This window comes from Platalea leucorodia, assembly GCF_965183815.1.
Source record: "Platalea leucorodia genome assembly, chromosome: 1".
In the NCBI taxonomy this organism is placed as follows: Eukaryota; Metazoa; Chordata; class Aves; order Pelecaniformes; family Threskiornithidae; genus Platalea; species Platalea leucorodia.
The window spans coordinates 5,622,527-5,643,115 of record NC_138823.1 but is presented as its reverse complement, the minus strand read 5'-3'; the positions used below and the strand labels follow the sequence as shown (position 1 = coordinate 5,643,115).

Sequence of the window (20,589 nt, the reverse complement as noted above, 5' to 3'; positions counted from 1 at the left end):
AAATGCCATACTTGTTCCATGAACTATTTTTAATTTTCAGGAGCCCGTGGCCTCTCTCAAGCCAGAGGTGAAGGAAAGCACAATCATTATGAAACTGGTGATTTGAGAGGTATGTAAATTTTTTTTAGAAAGAAAAAAAAAAAAAAAGATGAAAGGGGAAAAGTTCCCTGTTTCACACTTCTTAAGGTCACACTTCATATTATGGTTCCATTTATAAAGAACACATAAATGCTTAATACATGTTTAAGTGATTGATGAATCATTTATTGTATATTGCTATTGAACTGTTGGTCTCTAGAGCTGTGACTTAACCATCTATAATACCTGCAGCTGCTGTATATACAGCCATCGATAATGTTGGAACACAAAGTATTTGTGTGCATAACGTGCTTACCACATCTAACATTTATGAATGCTTTATAAACAATTTATAAATGAAATCTTAATATACAGGGTAACCTATTTTTAATGTCATGGCTGTTACATAACCCATTTGGCCTTGATTCATCTCCGTTAACTTTGGGCATACTGTGGAGGTGCCTCTGGTTGTAGCCCTGGACCATTTCTCTCTGCATTTCTACCCCCCCTTCCTCCCACTGCTTATTTACCCCTGTGCCGCCCCAAAGAGTGCTGCAAATGTGTCTGTGAGGGATGCTGCAACCTCGCAGGCTTCAAGAGTCTGTGCAATGATGGAGCTGCACATCAATAACCCCCTCACATGTGTGTACACACTCAAGGAAAATGCTTCCCTTTCTTTCCCTTTTTCAAGCCAAACCCATCGCACGGGTTAAGCCTGGTGCGGCCACACGAAGAGGTGAATCAGGCAAAGGAATGGGGAGGGAATGGCATCTGTGCTCTGGATCTGAGCTGTTGGGAAAGGAGATGGTAGGCAGATGCCTCAACTGGACCATGGCATCACTTCAGCCATCACCTGGACCGTTCTGTAAGAACGTGGGCAGACTTTGGATAGCGAAGGGCCCTGTTTCTGTCAGATTAGTGATGACATCCTCATGGCCATTAACAAGATGCTCATTGTTAAACCATTTCAATAGTTGGCCTGATTTCTTTCTGGCAGTGTCTACGTTGTTTTGTTCAAACTGAATACATGCTGAAAAGGGGCTGAAATCGCCCTTCTTCAGTCGTGCTATCAGAGTATATTGGGCCATAATGAATTCTTCCCTCCAGAGGATCCAGCGCTCCCTCATCACAAAAGTGGTGCTGTGTTTCCTCATTGTTAACATATGCCTTCCCTTATGCCAAGTAATTTCTGAGCAGTTCCTGGGGAGTTTTCCTGTGGATGTGGAGATGGGGAGGTGGAGACGACGCTGGTGCAGCCTGTGCTGGTACCAGCCCTTGGAAGAGGAACACTTGGAAGAGCAACTGCAAGCAGGAGGTGGTTGAGTCTGTCTCGCCTAGTACGCAGCTACTGGGCACAGCCTTCAGGTATAACGTGATTTCCCAAGCAAGTCTATGCATGATTTATGCCTTCAAGGTTCATTACTGTGGTTGGTATAGATATACACTGAGCACATACTGGCCTGGAAGGATCTTCTGCACTCCCAGGCTTGTTTAAATCCATCCCTCACATATTAAAACGGCAGTGCCAGATTTTGATGAGATGTCTTCTCCTTGTACCAGGGCTCCTGGGAGCCAGTGGTGATGGCCCATACAACGTAATGGGACAGGGGCCTCAATCTCAAATTTGCGAGTTCAGATGCAGATTGTGCATCTGGACACAGATTTAGCAAGTTCCCTAGGCAGATGCGTGACTGAATTAGCTGTAATCAGTGGGTCTATTAACGTGCTTAACATCAGGCACATGCTTAGATATCTTGCTGAATCAGGAACACAGGGACAATAAGTAATCGATATATGTTAAATGATGTCATCTACATACCGCACAAGTCCCGGTGGTGTTACAGAATTGATGCATCATGAATGTAGTAGCCTAAGAATCACTCCAACAAGCAACACCAGATGGTAATAAAACAGACAAGGTCCCATTCAACTGAAGAATCTCAAGATGCTTTTAAGAGAGGATATGAGAGCCAAACTCCAGTTTAACAACTGAAATAGGGTTTGAAGCAATTTTTTTCCCCAGTAGATGACCAAGGTGTTAGGAAGACTCTGATGGAGATGCAGATGAAGGAGATAGATAGAAAAAGAAAGGGACGTGTTGATCCTTTCTGTTGGAACAAACCAAAGAAAAACAGAAAAGCAGTGAGTGGAAGAGCTGGTGGGAAGGATGAGGTGAAAAAGAGAGGTGAGAAACCAAGAGCTAAAATAGAAAGATGCCAGATAACCCAAGGACTTATGCCCCAGAATAGTCTAAACTGCAGAAGTAAACATGTATCATTGAACACTGAACATGAAAATTGTCCAGATCTACGTGTCTTCTGTATTAAGAAAAGAGCATTAGTGTTTACAAACCTCTGCAAAGCATGTACCAGTAGGAAAGCCTTCAAATCAAGGATACGAAGCTACTAGAGAGTGTCCAGAGGAGAGCCATGAAGATGGTGAAGGGTTTAGAGGGGAAGCCGTACGACGAGCGGCTGAAGTCACTCGGTCTGGTCAGCCTGGAGGAGAGGAGACTGAGGGGAGACCTCATCGCGGTCTACAGCTTCCTCACGAGGGAAGGAGGAGGGGCAGATACTGATGTCTTCTCCCTGATGACCAACGATAGGACCTGAGGGAATGGCAGGAAGATCTGCCAGGGGAGGGTTAGGTTGGACATTAGGAAAAGGTTCTTCACCCAGAGGGTGGTGGAGCACTGGAACAGGCTCCCCAGGGAGGCAGTCATGGTGCCAAGCCTGACAATATTCAAGAAGCATTTGGACAATGCCCTCAGACGTATGGTGTGAATTTGGGGGTTGTTGTGTGCAGGGACAGGAGTTGGACTCGACGATCCTTGTGGGTCCCTTCCAACTCAGGACATTCTATGATTCTATGAGATCCCACCTGTGCCCAAACAGCTGAACTGCAAGCCCAGAGCTCTAGACAGTATGCTTAACATCCCGCAGAGCTGGCAGACAGCACTGTTGTAGCGTGCATAGTGCAAGCAGGATGGATGCATAGTCCTGTTTCAGTGAGAGACAAAGTGCCCACACCCAGGAAGGGAGCCAGGGGATCCAAGGAAGTGAAAGTGCAGCTGGCTCGCACTAAGGAAAGCTTAAGAACTTCTAGATTGGGAACACAAACACAGGAGCCTCAGGAGTGTTCGACAGAAGGAGCTCAAACAGGGCTGGTCATCAGATGGTGCACACAAAACAAGTGCTTCCGATCAGTCTTCCCAGACATACCACCTCCATAAGTGGTCCCCCTTCCAGCCTTTGAGTTGTTTCTGTAGAGGATGGAAAGAATCATAGAATCATGGAACGTTTGGGTTGGAAGGGACTTCTAAGGGTCATCTAGTCCAACCCCCTGCAATGAGCAGGGACATCTTCAACCAGATCAGGTTGCTCAGAGCCCCGTCCAACCTGACCTTGAATGTTTCCAGGGATGGGGCATCTACCACCTCTCTGGGCAACCTGTGCCAGTGTTTCGCCACCCTCATTGGCGATACTAGGACACTGAGGCATAAGTAACCTTTCACGTGAGTGCCTCTCTCTCCCCTCAGCTGACAGTTAAGGGACACTGACACAGGAGCCACATCATGGAGCATACATCCTTCATCAGCTCTTGAGTTCATCTAGGAAGAGAAAGTTTGAGTGAAGCTGAAATTTCAGGTTCAGGGTCAAATACATTCTTTCAGAGACAGAATGCAGCATCAAGAGATATGGTATTATTACCAGTAAAAACACACAAGAGCACTGTCAAGTATTATAGACAGAAGAGACAGGCAGAGGTGTAAATAACACAAGATAAGTATTTATTCAGACAGTTAAATTTACACAACTTATGCTTCTCCAATGCATACATATATTGGACCAACATCTGCTCTCAGCAATGGTGATTTAAATTAGGAATGATTTAATTCAACCAAGTGGGATCATATCAAATTTACATCTGTGTAACAATGCACAGTTTGGCTCATCGTGTCCAAAATAATAGCTGGGTGGTTCAGAGAAATAAAAACAAGTTTTCAATTCCAGAAAAGGAGAGCAGATCAGAAAACTATCATCCTTTTTTCAAGCACTGCAAGGACCAATCCTGACAGCAATCCCAGCGAAAACTTCCATTAAAGAAGAAAACCAAAAGCGATGCAGTATTCTCATTTCGAGTACCTTCCCCTCACCCTTCTCCAAATTACACTGACACTTAAATATTCTCCTTCTGGACAAGTCACAAATGATCCCCAGAAGGAAGACTTTCTTGTGTTTCATCTCTCTCACCAAGACAAGCAGAAGTGTGAGAAAATTGGGAAAGATATCATAAATGCCAAAAGCAACTAAGCGTCAAAGTTGACAAGGGACAGAGTGGTCTACTATATAATGAACAGATAGACCATTAAGGGTCAGCTCGCACATAAGAATTTATATTTATGAGCACATATGGCAGATTTATAATGGCATATTGGAAATATGCAGCTTGCTTTTGTTATAATAAAACCTGTCCCATTCCAACAGCTTCAGCAGGCTGTGGATCAGGATCCTTTATCAGTAAAGGGCACAGGAGTGCTGCATCCCAGTATAGGCTTCACAGAACAAATATCCTCTGTTCTCAGAGAACGCTCTCAAAAATAAACTAGGAACCAATCCCTTTTAGCTGGGTAAGCTGAAGCATCCTGACTGCAACAGCATCCGTTTCACAATATTTTTGTTTCAAATGCAATGTGGTCCTTACAAAGCCTTAGCTGTATTCCTAGCATCTGCAGATTATCTGCTGGGAATACTGAATAAAACCCAATTTGGATTTTGCTGCAACAGTGTTGTGTAACATAGTACAGAGACACATGTCAAAAGCAAGCTTTTATGGAGAAGATTAACTGGTTTAATTCCTGCTCTCCCGGGATCTTATTTTTCTGTGCATATGCCTATACAGTCACAGACAATTCAGCCTCATGGCACAAACTGGTCAACCAAGCTCCACTAACACAAAAAACCATGACCAACTCAGCTGCTTGGATGCTCTTTCCATGGGTGTCTGTGGCCCAGAACCACCGTGCAAGTCTAAGGAACAGTTTTTTTACTGGACATTGCATGCTGGCAGCTGACAGAGCAGTACATCACTGCAAGTAAATCTTCAGTCGATCTCAGATTTCCATCAGTTTAAGGCTGAAGACTTCTACTCTGGCATTCCAAGCTGTATACAGAGCCACAGCGCAAGAGCAAACACTGATAACATTGCCACAATACAGTTTTTTAGAGATAATACCCTGCATACACTGGAAATATAGCTATCATGCTATAGCTATAGTTCCATCAAATTAGAAATATATTTAGGATGAATACACTACAGTCATTTGCAAACATGCAATGAATTGAGTTTTGAGCACTGTTGCTCCTGTGGAAAACACCAGTCACATCTAAAAGTACAACTGGGCATGGTGCAGAGAGCCAGAATGAGCTCCCTGCGCTAGTGCTCCACAGCATGAGCAGGACGGATCAGGTCAGGCATGAAGTGGTGTGCCCACATTTGGATGAAGCCTAAACAAATCAAAAATCTGCAAAGAGGTTGTGTGCGTAGATTTAGCACGTATAGAGCTAACTGGAGCGGCCCTGCCACATCTTGGTGTATCCACCCCTGAAAGTATACTACCGCCAAATTTAAGACCTGCAGGCTGTAAATTTAAGAAAAGATTGAGACAGGTTTGAAACATATGGTCCATGAAATAATATATTAATCATACAGCTAAGACATATCCCTGCTTTACCTGGGGTAAATGCAGGTTTCTTTATACAAAAACATTATTCTGAAAGACAACAGCCTAAATTTTCAGTACATTCATCAACTACTTTCATGGTCAGGAATTCCATGGCCTTAATTGCCTAATAACTAAACTTAATCATTCTTAAAAAAAGAAGGAGAACAACCACCACATAATCAAGCCCAATCTATTAGCATGAAAAGTCTGATCAGAAGAGTTTGCAAAAACTCATGCAAAGTGATATTAATGACCAGCTGATTAATTCTGGTGGCTCTTTAAGTGTCTGCAAACATTTCAAGCAATTGTGATTGTATAAAACAGAACTGTGAAAGCCCAAATTCACAGGCAAGCCCTAGGAAACCCAAAAGTTGGCTTAGTTCCTTTCTCAAGGACAAAACTCATTAGCTCTTCATTGTCTTCTTTCATTTCTTGTTCATAGATCTACCAAACTAAAGGCAGTGACTTTACCAGGAGCAAGTGGCACTGGGCTCAGGGGAGGAAGAGAATAACTGGAGGCACATTTGCTATTCTTACTTCCAGTAACACAGGAAAAAGCATCACTACTGCTACTTACTACCAAAGACACCAAATACTCAGCAAACAAGTGAACAAGAACAAGGCTGTGAACGAATCTAAGAGAGAACTACACCTCAAGGGTACGTGCCATGGGTCCAGCATAAGCCAGGAGGAATTTCATACAGATATACATCTCGTGTTGAAAAATGCTAAAATGGGATTATTCAAGTTGGAATTGAGACCTTCAAACACATGGTTAAATTCGTCCCTCTTAAATTCAGCCCTCAAGACCCTTTCAAACCCACTGATAGCAATAGAGTATATGAAAGTATAATGCATATATTAGCAGTTTCAAAGGCTTTTTGGAAACAGAGGAAAACTCTAGCATAGTTATAATCTCTCTCTCTCTCTCTCTCTCTCCCCCTCTCTCTGAAATTAGCTAAAGCAGCTGCCCAAATGACTATCAGCCAATTCAGAAAGTGTTCAGCTGTTCCTCCAAAGTAGGGAGTGTGGCCCGGGGTTGGACAGAAACAAGCTGGGGTCAAGCAGAGGATGTGCCAAGCATTTCTGTGCTCTGTGGTTAATCAAACAGCACACAGTACATTTACGGTTTAGTTTGGACAATAGGCTCCATAGCACGGATGTGGACACTAGGAAGGCAGAACCAGGAGAGAGGCAGCTCTCTGCTGCAGTTGTCTTCATGGAATTTGATATTCAGGTAGAAATCGCCTGTGTAGAGAAAGAGGAGTGCTCCAAAGTACACAGAGTCTTTGGTCGGCTTCACCTGGAAAAGAGAACATGGAAATCAGTATAAGAAAACCAGCAACAAAACAAAATACTTGCACTTCAGAATTCAGTAACTCCTTCAAATATCTCAGAGTACTCTAGATTCACATCTCAATGTTGCCTTCACACAAAAAGGAGTAAAGATCTTGTCCCTATTCTAGCAATGGTAAAACTGGAGCACTGAAAATTAAATCCTGTATTATTCTCTCATGCAGCAAAGCTGTGGCACAGCTCAAACCAGAATACAGATCTTCAGGAGTCACTGATTCCAGAACGGAGTTGGTTTAAGGCCGAGGTCACCCAAAATCTTTCCTTAGACTGTGTTTAGCAACATCTGTATTAAAGGTCTAAATCATGTCTCTGAACTCATGTTAAACACATGGCTAAACACCATTTAACAACTTAGCAATAACTAAATTCATCCCCACTTATTACTCAGACACAACCTGACTGCAAATTCTAATCAGGAATCTTTAATAGTCACTATCATTGAAGTAATTAAATTCAGCAAGAAACATCCCACGAAAAGTAGCCACCCTGATTTAACTCATCCAGATTAAATACAGAGTTCATACTGTTTCTACATTTATATATCTCCCTTCATCACAAAACCATTTACAATCCATATCTTTACAACAAATAATATATGTCAGTTCATCATTTCAGCAAGGCACTTAAGTAATTTCTAACTTTAACAATCCCACGACTGTTCCGCATGTGATAATGTCTGAATTAACATCTGCTTTCACAAGATGTTAAATCCAGTTTCAGGGTGCCTAGAATTGGGTTAAAGCTGCTGCAAATGCAAAACATGGAATCAGCACAAAGCCATTCCACTGGATGGAATTTATTCAAAAAATTGTGAAAAGGCAACTTCATCCCAGCAGAAAAGACCCAATAAAGGGCACCTGATGCTCCTCAGTACTGGTCTTCCCTCAGCCAAGACCATCTTACCAGTTCCTTTCTGCTCTCTGGACCCTGAAACCATCAACTCAGGATATACTCATGGGGTCGTCCCTACTTTCATGGGTAGGCCTGGGCCCATGTGTTTTCTTTTTTATTTGAGTACTCATTGGTAATGGGCCTTTCTTTGGTCATCTCCAAACACCTCAGCGTCCATCATGTTACAGAGTCCAGCGTTGATTCCAAATGACAGCCTGACATACCACTGGTCAGCCAAGCCGAGACTCAAGCCCAGCCACAACAGAAACTCTGGTGTTGGATCTAGAAACACTGAGCTGTCCAGATGTGCTGGACTTGATTGGATTCAGGGGGAGAAAACCTTTGGGACATCAGTAGGAACCAATGGGACATTACAACCTGGAACAGTGAAGGGATGGGGCTAAGGCTCCGAGACAAGTTATCAGGATTCTTGCCCGCTGTAAAAAATGTGGTCATATGTTAAACTGGGACATCAACAATGGGGTATTAACTGGGAAAGTGTCTATGGACAGCGTTTGCTGAAGGGCAGCTTGCCATTGCATAGGAAGATCAGAACAAGGATGATGCCTAGATCATGGTGGGGGAGAGGGGGGAGATGAACCACTAGAAAAAGTTTCCAGGCATGTGGGGCACCTCAAGAATATGCCAGAGAGCTGAAAATTGCCTGCCACCACCTCCAGTGAGGAAGGTTCTCTGTAGCTTTCAGATATGAGGGGAATGAGCTGTTTGTTTCCGCTTTCTCCTACTCTAGGTTATTTTGGACCTTCATTGCTGGGTCCTTTAGCCAGCAGACATGCACCTTGCATAGTCCCTGGGGTATCAGGCTTCTTTGTTGAACCTCCCTAAACTGCTGCTCCCGCACAGGGGCCTGGCTGTTCACAAGCAGCAACATCATCAGAGCTGGCAGAGCCCAGGCTCCCCTTGGCTTTGGTGCTGAGCACTTTTGCTGACCTACAGCAAACTTGTATCAACATCGTATCATCCACGTGAATGATCAGAGCAGCCACAGCTGTTCTCCTGACCCTGTCCTTGGCATCTCCCCTCCTGTTCTTGCCCTCTGGCATTGCGTCTGGACATGCAGAACAACATCAAGCAGTCTCCCCTCTTGCTTCCTTCCCCTCCTCCCGGGGCCGCCTGCCTTATTTCCACCTCACTGCAACTGATGCGGACTTGCATCCAGAGGAGGACAGCGGCAGGCACTAAGGCAAGCAATGGATGGAGGCAAACAGCAAATGAAGCCTCCTCAGGACCCATACCTTTTTCAAGCTCCCATCCATTTTTCCTAATCGAGCTGCACCATGAAGAAATATCTGTGACAGCATTGATCAGAGCCCTTGACTAGAAGGAAGGTGGCTTCAGGCACAACAGCATCAACGCAGTCTTTTCACTCATTTGAAGTTCTGCCTACATGGTTGCTCGTTCCTCCTGCCTTTACAGCACAAGTCTCCGCACCAGTCATCAGTTTCTTCATCATAAGCGAGAAGAGCCAGCGAGGCAGGCCGTGGTATGTGTCCAGTTATGCCTGCAGCCCGCCTCCCTGTGCGCAGTATGCACAGATCAGACAACAACGTTCATGGTTTAGGGACTATCCACATCTGTATCACCACTTGTACAACCTCTACTCTAATCAACACTTCTGGTTTGGGAAAGAAACAGGGAAGCAAAAGCAGCTTGAAACCTTTGCACTGTTGAGATGCAAGTGGCTTTGCAGAAATTACAAGAAGCTTCTTCCAAAATAGTAACTAACTTTGGAAAGTAAGGCTGCCTCTCCAGTGGGGCTGCCTACAAACATTCCCAGAAGACCATGAGTACATCAGCAGCAGTCAGGTCAGTAGAGGGCGAGATCCAACCCAACTGGTCCACTGGGCACAGGACTAATTTTGAGTTTAAACCACCTACATTTAGGTGTCTCTCTGCACACTAGGTATCCAAGCTCCTACTACAGTTAGCAGACATCTAGTCAATGCAGCCAGTGAGGCAAACACAGAATGGTCTGCCTGGCCAGCCTATAGAGTCAGGATACAATTGCCTAAACATAGGCACCTCATGACGTTTGGGATGACCTAAGGCACTGAGACATCTGCACAGGGCTGGCAGGATTTACGGGATGATTTATAGGAGGATTTCAGGCAGTAGGTGGAAGCCCATAGCACCTAAATGATGGTAGACACCTACTTTTAGGCAACTGAATCTCACGCCTGGTGTCTATGTTAGCGTAAGCCAGGTTCTACCAGCTGCAGACTCCATCTCCATTGACTAATGGGAGCTTAGCTGGCCAGCATCCATGGTAACACCTACTCATTCAGATGTGTCAGTCTGGGACCGAATCCACCCAAATGTCTGTAAAGTGGATCTCCACATCTGAGCCAGCTGTTCAACACAAGGATTCAGCTGATCAAATGTAGAATGAGGTAAAATATCCCCTAAACTCCATCAGTTCTGGTGACTGCCTCTCCACTGCCTGTGAAGGGAGCTCAGGGTGACTTGTTCAGATGCGTAGACAAGTCAGACGTTTCCCGCCATAGCTGACAGTACACATCATCCCACTGATTGCAATGCATGATCCAGCTAACCTCCAAGAAACATGAAGACCACATCCTCGTGCCTGATCCAAACCAAATTTGTATTGTCATTCAATCTAGCAGGATTGCTGAGTCGAGTCAGAGTTGAAACAGATTTTACTAAAATTCCATCAAATCATGGAAACCAAAGATGGGAAGCTTCTACCCCAGAAAAAAATGACTGAAGAATCAAGAAAAAAATGCCCACATTACTCCTCTGTTCCACTGAGATAGAAGAAAAATTAAGTTTCTAGCTCCATCCTAATCCTTCCCCGATGCAGGCTACCATGTGGGACTGTGATTGCTTAGAACTAATTACTACTTATTTATACTGCTGTAGTACTTAGGGAGCTCAGTTGGAGATTAGGGCTAATGCCAGCTACTGTTCGCTGCCCCAAAGAGTTTACAGTGCGAGTAAAACAGTGCCAAGAAAACTAATTTGTTCCAGATGGGCCACAGAGGATCTGCCAGAAGTGAGCAAATGTTCATCATAGCTTCTGAGCTGATTCAAAATGACCATCTACTAATGAATTTCTCCTCGTCTTCCACTACCAATCACTTGAGCTAGCGCGTGATCATACACGCAGGAAGAAAACCTGCTTGAGAATAGTAATGGCAAAAGCAGGAACAACAAGAAAAGATGAATTGTTGGTAGTCACAGGAATCTCCATAGAAGATATTTTTTTTGTTTTTAATTTCGCAAGAAGCAACTCTGTCTGATCAACTAATTAGGCAAAAAAACCATTGGTTAAGAACTAAGAATTTTTAATAATATGGCTAAAGCTAAACTTCAGGTTGTGAAGTGAGATAAAAAATAAATCAATGCAATGTATTTTAATGGGTGGGGGTCCCCCATGTTATCTCATGTTTCAAAACCCTGCACTGAACAAAAATGTCTACTATCTAAATGATAACTGATGAAGTCACTTTTTCCTGTTAAATACAGACACGGAAAGGTAAGGTTAACCGAATTAGAAGTTATGCTTAAAAATAAAGATTTTACTTAATTTAAAATGCATGGAAATATCTCAATAGCCTTTAAAATTTTCAGTAAAAGAATTTGCTTTTTGAAGTAGTATATCCCAGCAGAGACTTTGTGACACAAACCCAGCCTGCTGCATTGCATTGAAATAAGAGCACAAAAAGGTGAATAAGCACTCATTACGTTATTTCCAAGATAAATCACCTAACCTGGACTTCAAGCCACAAGAAAGAGATATACAAAATCATGTGGCTTTTACCCTTTAAACAATTTATACCCATACTGCGAAGCAGCATGTGCATGCTGAAAATTCCTGTGTATATCCCCTGTCTTCCAGATAGCAGCAGAAACTGATTTGAAACTTTTTAGTCTGGAAACAAAAATAGTTGTGATTTGCTGAGCACCAGGCTTAGCATGAAACGAACATTTAGGAAAGCAGAGGGGTTTGGGGCTTTTTTCCCCCAAAGAAATCACATTCAATTGAGCACCAATAACGTTGTAGTTTCTGCATCAGCATGGCAACAGATCAAATTTTCAGGGCGTGAGAAGTATCTTCTCTTGCTATAATACCTGATGCTCCCACTTGTTCTTGACCATCCACTACTGATACGCCAAACCATACGCTAGCTCTCCATCCTTCCTCCCACCCAGCTTGGCAGTGCAATAAATCATGTCACCACCTCCCTGCCAGTGTCAGTGGAAAGTCAGCCCAATTAGCTTAAACTGCTGACGAACGTAGTTTTTGCTAAACTGGCCAACTTTGCACGAAAACAAATGCTCACGCCATCTCTCCCGCTGGGTCTGCTGGGGAAGAGGGGAGCGTCTTCCTGCAGAGGGGCAGAAATAAGCAGCTGGGAAACCGTAGCATCTCAAGCCACCTCCGTTAAACAAGCAAAATAACCATGTGCCCATGTCCTCAGTTTATAAAAATAATGGGCACTTGTTTAATAGCTTTGAAAGAGCAGCACTGAGTTACAACAGCATGGAATCTGATCCAGTGTCTCAGCTTTCATTTATAAAAAAGAAAAACTCTGATTCTCTTTCATCTCACCCAAGCATGAGCTGCTTCAGTTTCTTAACCAGCATCTGTCTGAGTTTCTGCCAAACTCGGAGCATGAACACAATTCTGAGTATGTTCACTCTTCCCTGAAGCATCAAATGGACAAACCAGGACTTTCTTCTTGTCCCCAAAACAGGTGCGGCTTTCTGAAATCTTTTTTTCCATTACTGAATTAGTTATTACGGGGGATGAAAGGGCCTCTGACAGCATTAGATACACTGTTTGAAGAATTTTCTTCCATGATCAGGGCTCTATGCCTCAAAGAAATATGACTAAGCATTTTCTCTGGGACCCTGTGTAGGACAAGTACCAATACTACATACCATGAAATATAACATTTTTTGTCTAAGAGTTCACATTTTCTTCACTTCACCTTTTTGGATGAAAAGGAGGACAAATAGCAGAAAATGACTCTATTTTTAATTTATCAGGGGCTGTGTTTACAGGAGAAATGTCACAATACTGAGCAACGGGGCAAAAGCGGAGACCGTAACGTATGAGAAGGCTGCCTGGGCAGGCACAAGAGATGTGACCTCCTGACTTTTTGCCCCGTAGGAGACTCAATCAGAAGGTAAGAATACATCATGCTGACATCTCCCTTTTCCCTCATTAGCCTGGAGGGTCAGGCCCTTCGGCAGCTGGGCATCCAAACACTGCCACTCTGATTAAAAACCCCACATTGTCAGAAAGAGAGTCAAAGAAAGCCATCTCTTGATTATTTCTGTTGACATATTTAAATTATTCAGCTAAGAATATAGCTAGCCCCCATTAAAATTCAAGCTGATGGTGCATTCCATGCTCATTAGCTTTTTGAAATATTTTTTTCCCATGATGCGTAATTGAAAAATGTGCATGGTGACTATCCCTGTGGTTAACCTTTAATTTCCTTCTAACTAAGGTTCACTTGAAAATGCAGTTTTGACAGGTACATTTTACTAGCTATCCGAAGAGCTGACCTAAGCAAAGGTCCTAAGCACTATCCCAAACACTCACCCTCTTCTTCATGTTTATTTTATAAGTTACCAGAAATACTACTTATTCCACTCTGCAGTACTGTCCGTATGTTTTTTATTCCTGTTTTTTTGTTGTTGCTGTTTTTAGGGGAAGGGTGTGGGAGAGAGTAGTTTTATCTGTATTTTCAGTGTCTTGCCTTAGAAGCAAAAAGCTCCTAGATTTGAATTTTTTAAAGAAGAATTTGAGAAAAAAATGAAAATCTCAATTGTTCTAACAAGGGAGTTTTTGGTCCCATTTTAAGCACGTTTTCTATTTTTCTTTATGGTTTTATGAGAGTATGCTAAGTGACAAGGAAATGAACCAGCTCGTCATATTGGTCATTAATGTTTAGCATTTTCTTTTTGCAGTCTGTTGCATTTCCTCAGGACCTGACTGAACCTGATTTGCTGAGTTCCTTGGCTCAGCCTGGGGAATATTTCTTATGGACTAAAGAGAAAAAGTTACTTAAAACCTATTACTGCAGGCTGCACTGGATGGCTCAAGGGACTGGCAATATGGTATTAAACATTTTATCTAGGTTACCCATTCACATTTAGTCAGATCTGAAACGACCAAAAGTTACTGTCTCTGATAGTTTACTAGTGGTTTACATGATGGGAAATTACAGTCTTAAACCATTTCAGAGAGATGATTCTGTATCCCCAAAACTAGCAGCACCTTTCGCAATAGCTGCCATAATTGTGGTGCTTTCCAAAAATTAATCTGCCTTAAAATGCACAATTGAATAATGAAGCCCTTTTCTTCAAATGCACATCATGCAGAATCGTGATCCATTTGATAGAAAGACTTACTGAATCGATGTAGAAGGTGTTGGATCCCACAAAGGTGATAGCATCTTGCAGCTCATAGTTGTGCACCCCGTTTTGGTAATCCTGGTAGGGCGTCACGGTGAGAGCGAAGGGCCCCACGCTGTGTTTGCTCCAGTTGGTCAGCTTCACCTCCAGCGGGATGGGGTCCCCCACTTTGCAGTCCACCACGATATCGCAGTCGCAAAGCTTGCCGTCAACGAGGATATCTGCAAATCAAGAAAACAATTCCACAATATGTTGAACTCCTGCTTTAGAAACTGTATTAATCTTGATTAGAAACTTAACAGGAAAAAGTAGCCTAAATGAAACCAAGAACGCATGACGATTAACCTTAGGAAAGAAAACCCAACGCTGCAGTGTTGTGTAGGGTAATGTTGCAGGGAAACTACTTGCAACCACCAGTTTATGAAGGTCTGATATCTGTCCACAGCTGTTGAAAAAGCAATGAAAAAACCCAATTATGATCTATACACAGGCATTCGAAGATATCTTTTTAACCTCCTCCCTTGCAGGCCAAAGCCACAGACAACTTCTCATGCTTCTCCTGCAAATCAACAGCATCAGGTGAAAGGAAATACCAACAGGAATCATCACTACAAATGGTAGCTAGATAGATCCAGGGCTGGATGCCCGTGTTCACATGTTACAGCCAGAATAAATCCTCCTGTATGGAGGTGACCTTTTGGAGCAGGACAGACACTGCCAGAATTTGCAATGTAATACATATATTAAAGTCTGGATTATAAGGAAAAAAGGGATTTTAAAATTATACAGCAGTACTACGAGCTTGTTCACTCTTTGCGCTTTAATTCATTCTGGGATTTCTGTTTTTAACTTTCTGCTTTTCTTTCCCTTACTGGGATAGCAGAAAATGTAAAGCCTCTAAATTGGTTACTGCTGGGACAATGGCAGCTGGAGTAATGTGTCCACTAACCTTGCCCATTTGCTTATACCGAACCAACATGTTTCATTACCAACACACTATGAAATTGCTAGTCCAATTCCCCGCTCTGAAAGGGTTCCCAGTTGTGCAGTATTACTGTATTCTTCAGATGAGGATTTTCTCCGATGCACTATTAATACAGGAACATTTCTGCTTCACTATGGGTTCATGTTCAGAGATAAGAGAAAGCCCTGGGTACACGTAAGAAAGCATCCCCTGTGTGAATACCTGTCCCCACAATCTCATACGCCCGTGAGGCATTTCGATCACTCCTCGGTCGCTTGCCTTAAGACATACAGCGTATTATTCCTCTGCCAACGACATCGGATTTACATTAGTAATATCCCCTCTTCAGGAAAAGACAATAATTTTATGCTTCAGGAGCTTTCACAGAAAAAAACATTTTACACCAAAGTGATTTTTGGTTTTTTACTTATTTTTGGTTTGTTGCCTTAGATGAGAAACTACAAAATGATGCATGTTCTTGTGATGCCCTTTAGCCTGGCAAACTGAACAAGCCTTAGCGCAGCAACTGAAAAAAAAAAAAAAAGCTAGTGCCAAAAAAAAAGCTAGTGCCAAGGAAGACACAAGTTCAGAAAGGGACATTTATTCCAGACGTCAGGTCAGCAAAGCTGAACTACCCAGATGAAAACCCATCCTTAACCAAAGCTGCCCAAATGCAGCAGCAAGTCCCAGATACAAGAGGCTTGGCAGAGTGCTAAAACCCATCCTGGTGTCCCAGTTGGAACAGTCCCTGTGCCAAAACTTTCCTTTCCAAAGGAGATGCCCAGTTTTTGACAACGAGACCACTGGTGAGGCCACACCTGGAGTACTGTGTCCAGTTCTGGGCTCCTCAGTACAAGAGAGACATGGACATACTGGAGAGAGTCCAATGAAGGGCCATGAAAGGATGAAGGAACTGGAGCATCTCTCCTACGAGGAAAGGCTGAGAGAGCTGGGACTGTTCAGCCTGGAGAAGAGAAGGCTCAGGGTGGATCTTATCAATGTATACAAAAACTTGAAGGGAGGGTGCAAAGAGGACAGAGCCAGGCTCTTTTCCGTGGTGCCCGGTGCCAGGACCAGAGGCCGTGGGCACAAACTGAAACACAGGAGGGTCCCTCTGATCATCAGGAAATGCTTTTTTACTGTGAGGGTGACCGAGCATCGGCACAGGTTGCCCAGGGAGGTTGTGGGGTCTCCATCCTTGGAGATGTTCAAAAGCCATCTGCACACGGTCCTGGGCAGCTGGCTCTAGGCGGCCCTGCTCGAGCAGCAGGGCTGGACTAGACGGCCTCCAGAGGTCCCTGCCAACCTCAACCGTTTTGTGGTTCTGTGAAAGGAAGTTATAATCACCATTGCATTTTAGGAAAGAGCTAGAAAACCTGTTTGGCATTGGATTTCTTTTGCAGTAGCACACTCTAACGTTATGGGCTCTCCTGCCCAAAATGATCGAATTGCTTCTTGCAGAATTGCCCTAAGATCATGGAGGTGAAGCAGTGGTTATAATGGTATCTCATTATCTGGGATTAACTGACTGGAATGTTTCAAAACACAAAAATGTGTGTGTGTGTGTGTATAATCTTTATGCTTCCCAGCCTCCTGCCACAGAAGCAAAGTCCAGTTGCTTCCTCCAAAAGAAATGCATTTGTATCAATTCATGACTTTATATCAGTTTACGTTTTCAAGCTTCTCCCTGCAACGTAAATGCTTTAATTTAAAAAAAAAAAAAAAAAAATTTCTTTTTTTTTTCTGGTTCCTCCAGCCAGCAGGTCTTCCAGCTGTGAGAACGGTTAGCTCCCCAGACCAGCATGAACCTTCAGAAATACTCAGTAAGCTAAGTGGATGAATCTTTATTTTCAAGCTGCTCATCAACTTGCCTTTTAGCTTTAAAATTCAATACCCTGCTGTAGGAATTGTAAATGAACCCTTTGCCCTCTGTCTCCACCTTTGTATGTAATAATAGCTCAGAGCATTGCTTCCCAATATCTTCATGTGAAAACAGACAATCCAAAGAAAAGGGAAGCGATTAAGTCTGCTCAACCAGATTAATTTTCTTTCGTATTCCCCAAAAAATTCAATTCATTTAAGACTGATTTAAGACCATGTGTGCACACGCGTGCTTGTGTACATATTGAGAGATTATTTCCTTCCCTCCCAGCACACCCTTCCCTCTTGCAGTACTGAAGCCAAGGATCTCAATGAGATGTCAGATGAGAAAACAGACATGGCTGGCGTGCAAAATACTATGGAAAGGAGTGTTTAAAAACAGTCCCCTTTCATCAGAGAGAACAGCTTGGTTTGACAGGCAGCTTTACTCCCTTCCTGACACAGAAAACATCTCATGGACCATACGGATTTGCTTTAATATTTTCATCCATGAACAGAGGAAAAGCCATGTGTACAGGGTCCCATTTCTGCAGATTCAGCTCACTCACACAGATGGCATATAAAAGCTGAGACTGCTCACACCACTGCTGTGAGAGTGAATCATTATTGGCTTCAGCATACAGTAGCTCTGAATCAGAAGACACAGTCGCTAGCACAGAAGACAGTGGTGGCCGTATCTCCATCTTCCAAAGATTCAGATACAAGATAAACAGTATTGCAGAAAATTAGAAGGAACAAGTTTAATGCAAACAGCACATATAAATTACATAAAAAATGTGGAAGTGTAAACTCTGGCTATCAGGGCAAAAAAAGCACAAAGACCTAGCAATCTCCTTCAAATTAAAAGTTAAATCCTTTCTTAAGTACTTTAATAAGTCAACAGAATGCTGCTTTTTTATTTTATTTTTTTCCCTCTCTCTCTTTCTCTCTCCTTTCCTGCTTATTTACCTACACATGTCCACGATGTTGGCATCCTTGGGTGCCCACATTACCCTGCAATGCTTGATAGCCACAAAAAAAGGAAAGACACAGCCTCTGCCACGCACTTGTGAACAGGCACGGGACCGCTCTGAGGAAGTGCAGGATATTTTATTTCTAGGACCTGCTCTAAGGGATTATTATACCAAGGGAGAAAATGTCCGGCACGTTTTGGAAGGCAGAGGATGAGCATGATACAAGCCACTGAGAATCATAGAGTCATCGAATCATTTAGGTTGGAAAAGACCCTTAAGATTGTCGAAAGAATGGGTGAGAAGGGTGATTGGAAAGCCTTGCTTTTTCACAGATGTCCTTAGCCAAGCCTTTTAAGATCTCGATGAATTCACCTTTTACTTGGAAAAACTATTTCATGGCCAGTTGATACATGATGCCTATTGACACCACAATGGCTGGGAGACCATGATATGAAAAGAATACATCAGATTTCATACAGTGTCTGTCCTTCAGGATCTCAAAACTCAAGAAAAGGGAATGAATGTTACTAACGGGAAGACAACCACTATTCCACAAGAAAAACATCATTTACCATCACTTGCCAGGTGCACTTCTGTCTACATCACCCAAAGGAGCAGCTTGGAAAGAAATACCAAACATTATTAACATTTTGTGTTATTTACTCTGCTCATGTTAACACATAGCAAGTTGTTCTTGCTACTTTGTCAAGGTTCCGTGTGAGCACTTGCAACTCCTTGGCCCACCGGTACGTCAAGAGTCCTGAGTCATGGCTAATTGCAGTCCTGCACCCAACTCCCTATTTGCCACTGTGAAAGTTTAATTTTGGAAAGCCGCATACAAATACAGGCTTAATCTCAGTGGAACCGCACATTCCAGCAATGTTTACTCTCCTCACTCAAGTTTGGGTTGATTTTAAAAAACAGGCTGCAGAGGAAGGCAGGGTGTTTATGCTCATCTTTACAGCGGGGGGTGGAGAAATTTCCATTGGATATTTGCTTTTAAATTTGATGTTGAATCCCGAACTGAAGCAGATGCATTGGTCTCTGCCATTTGCTGCAGCTGGGAACCTGTCTCAAGACTGAGCAAACACCTCACAGAGGCCTGGCTTTGCACAAACAAGTAGGTCAACAAAACTCAAGGCAAGAGATGCCCAAATGAGTAAATACATCTTGCATAAGAGGTAAAAGAGATCAAGCCCAGCAAAGCAAGCCTTGCTCAACTGTACTGTAATCGTTGAGGGAATTTTAGTCAATCAACCATTTTTTATGCTGCTAGAGCTGTTCCAAAATACTAGTTTTACTCATCTCGGTCTGTGAACTGGGAGAGCCATGGTTTGAGGAGGGGAGAGAAGCAGCAACAACGCTGATGTCTCTAGATAATGCCCATCAGGTACTTTGATGGAAGAAAGCCAAAGACCGAGAGCCCGAGCCAGAGTTGCTGCAGTGAAAGTCTCGCAGAATGATTCAGTTTTTCTGTGTTCACCAAATCTAAAGTGCTGATCAAAATGTCTGCCCAGGCCAGCTTTACTTCTAATTGCCCTAAAAGAGCAAGGAGAGGGCCAGCCATTCGGTCTGGAACAACTTCTTTTTTTTTTTTTCTCCCTGTCCTCTTCTGCAAGAATGTTTGTTCAGGATTTTGCAAGGAACTTAGCAATGCAAAGATAATTTTTTTTTTTTTTTTTAAATCATTCATTTAGAAACAGGTTGAACAATTCTGTCCGTTTCTGCTCTTACATATTATGCAGATGGAAGAAAGATCAGAATGGAGAAAAAAAACCTCTGTGTACAGAGCAAGCTGATCCTGCCTGTCTCCAAACAAGCAAGCTCCCTGTCCCTCCTCTCATGCTTCATGTCAGGTCAGCAACAGTTTTAGCAGCCTGTTATTTGGGGTTTGGTCAGCTGCTGAGAGGAGCTGGCACCTAACACGTGGCGTTCTGCTGAGACAAAAGGCTCCGTGAATTTTCTTATGTATCTCCTCCAACATATGAACCTAAACACTGTTTCTGTTTGCCCTCTTCCCACTTGTTCTCCCTCACGTAGACCAGTTCCCTTTCATTTTCTAAACCATTCATGCAAATTATTTACACACAGAGATACAGCATTGGTTATGTTTGTTTGTCCGTTACGAGGTCCTGCAGTACTTTCAGAGCTGAATACATCCATACAAATGATATTTCTATGAATATAAAACCTGTGTTCCCTGTCATTCTCATCATGAAAATGCTGAATGGTTATTTAATAACACGAGAGCCTCATAGCTATTGGCATAAAATCTTCTGTATGTGGTTTGGATCTGCTCCTCACACCAGACCTGAGCATCTTAACTTGGA

General features: G+C 43.0%; 1 protein-coding gene across 1 annotated transcript in view; it reads right to left on the bottom strand.

Annotated features, from left to right (window-relative positions):
• Positions 1-6,014: 6,014 nt before the first annotated feature.
• Positions 6,015-20,589, bottom strand: part of TRAPPC9 (trafficking protein particle complex subunit 9) — a 518,256-nt gene continuing 503,681 nt past the window's right edge. Inside the window, exons 22-23 of the mRNA XM_082318004.1 lie at positions 14,459-14,682; positions 6,015-7,106 (exon numbers count right to left, since the gene is read on the bottom strand). Of these exons, the coding sequence (XP_082174130.1) occupies positions 6,927-7,106; positions 14,459-14,682 (404 nt within the window). The 3' untranslated portion in view covers positions 6,015-6,926. The remainder of the gene's footprint in view (positions 7,107-14,458; positions 14,683-20,589) is intronic.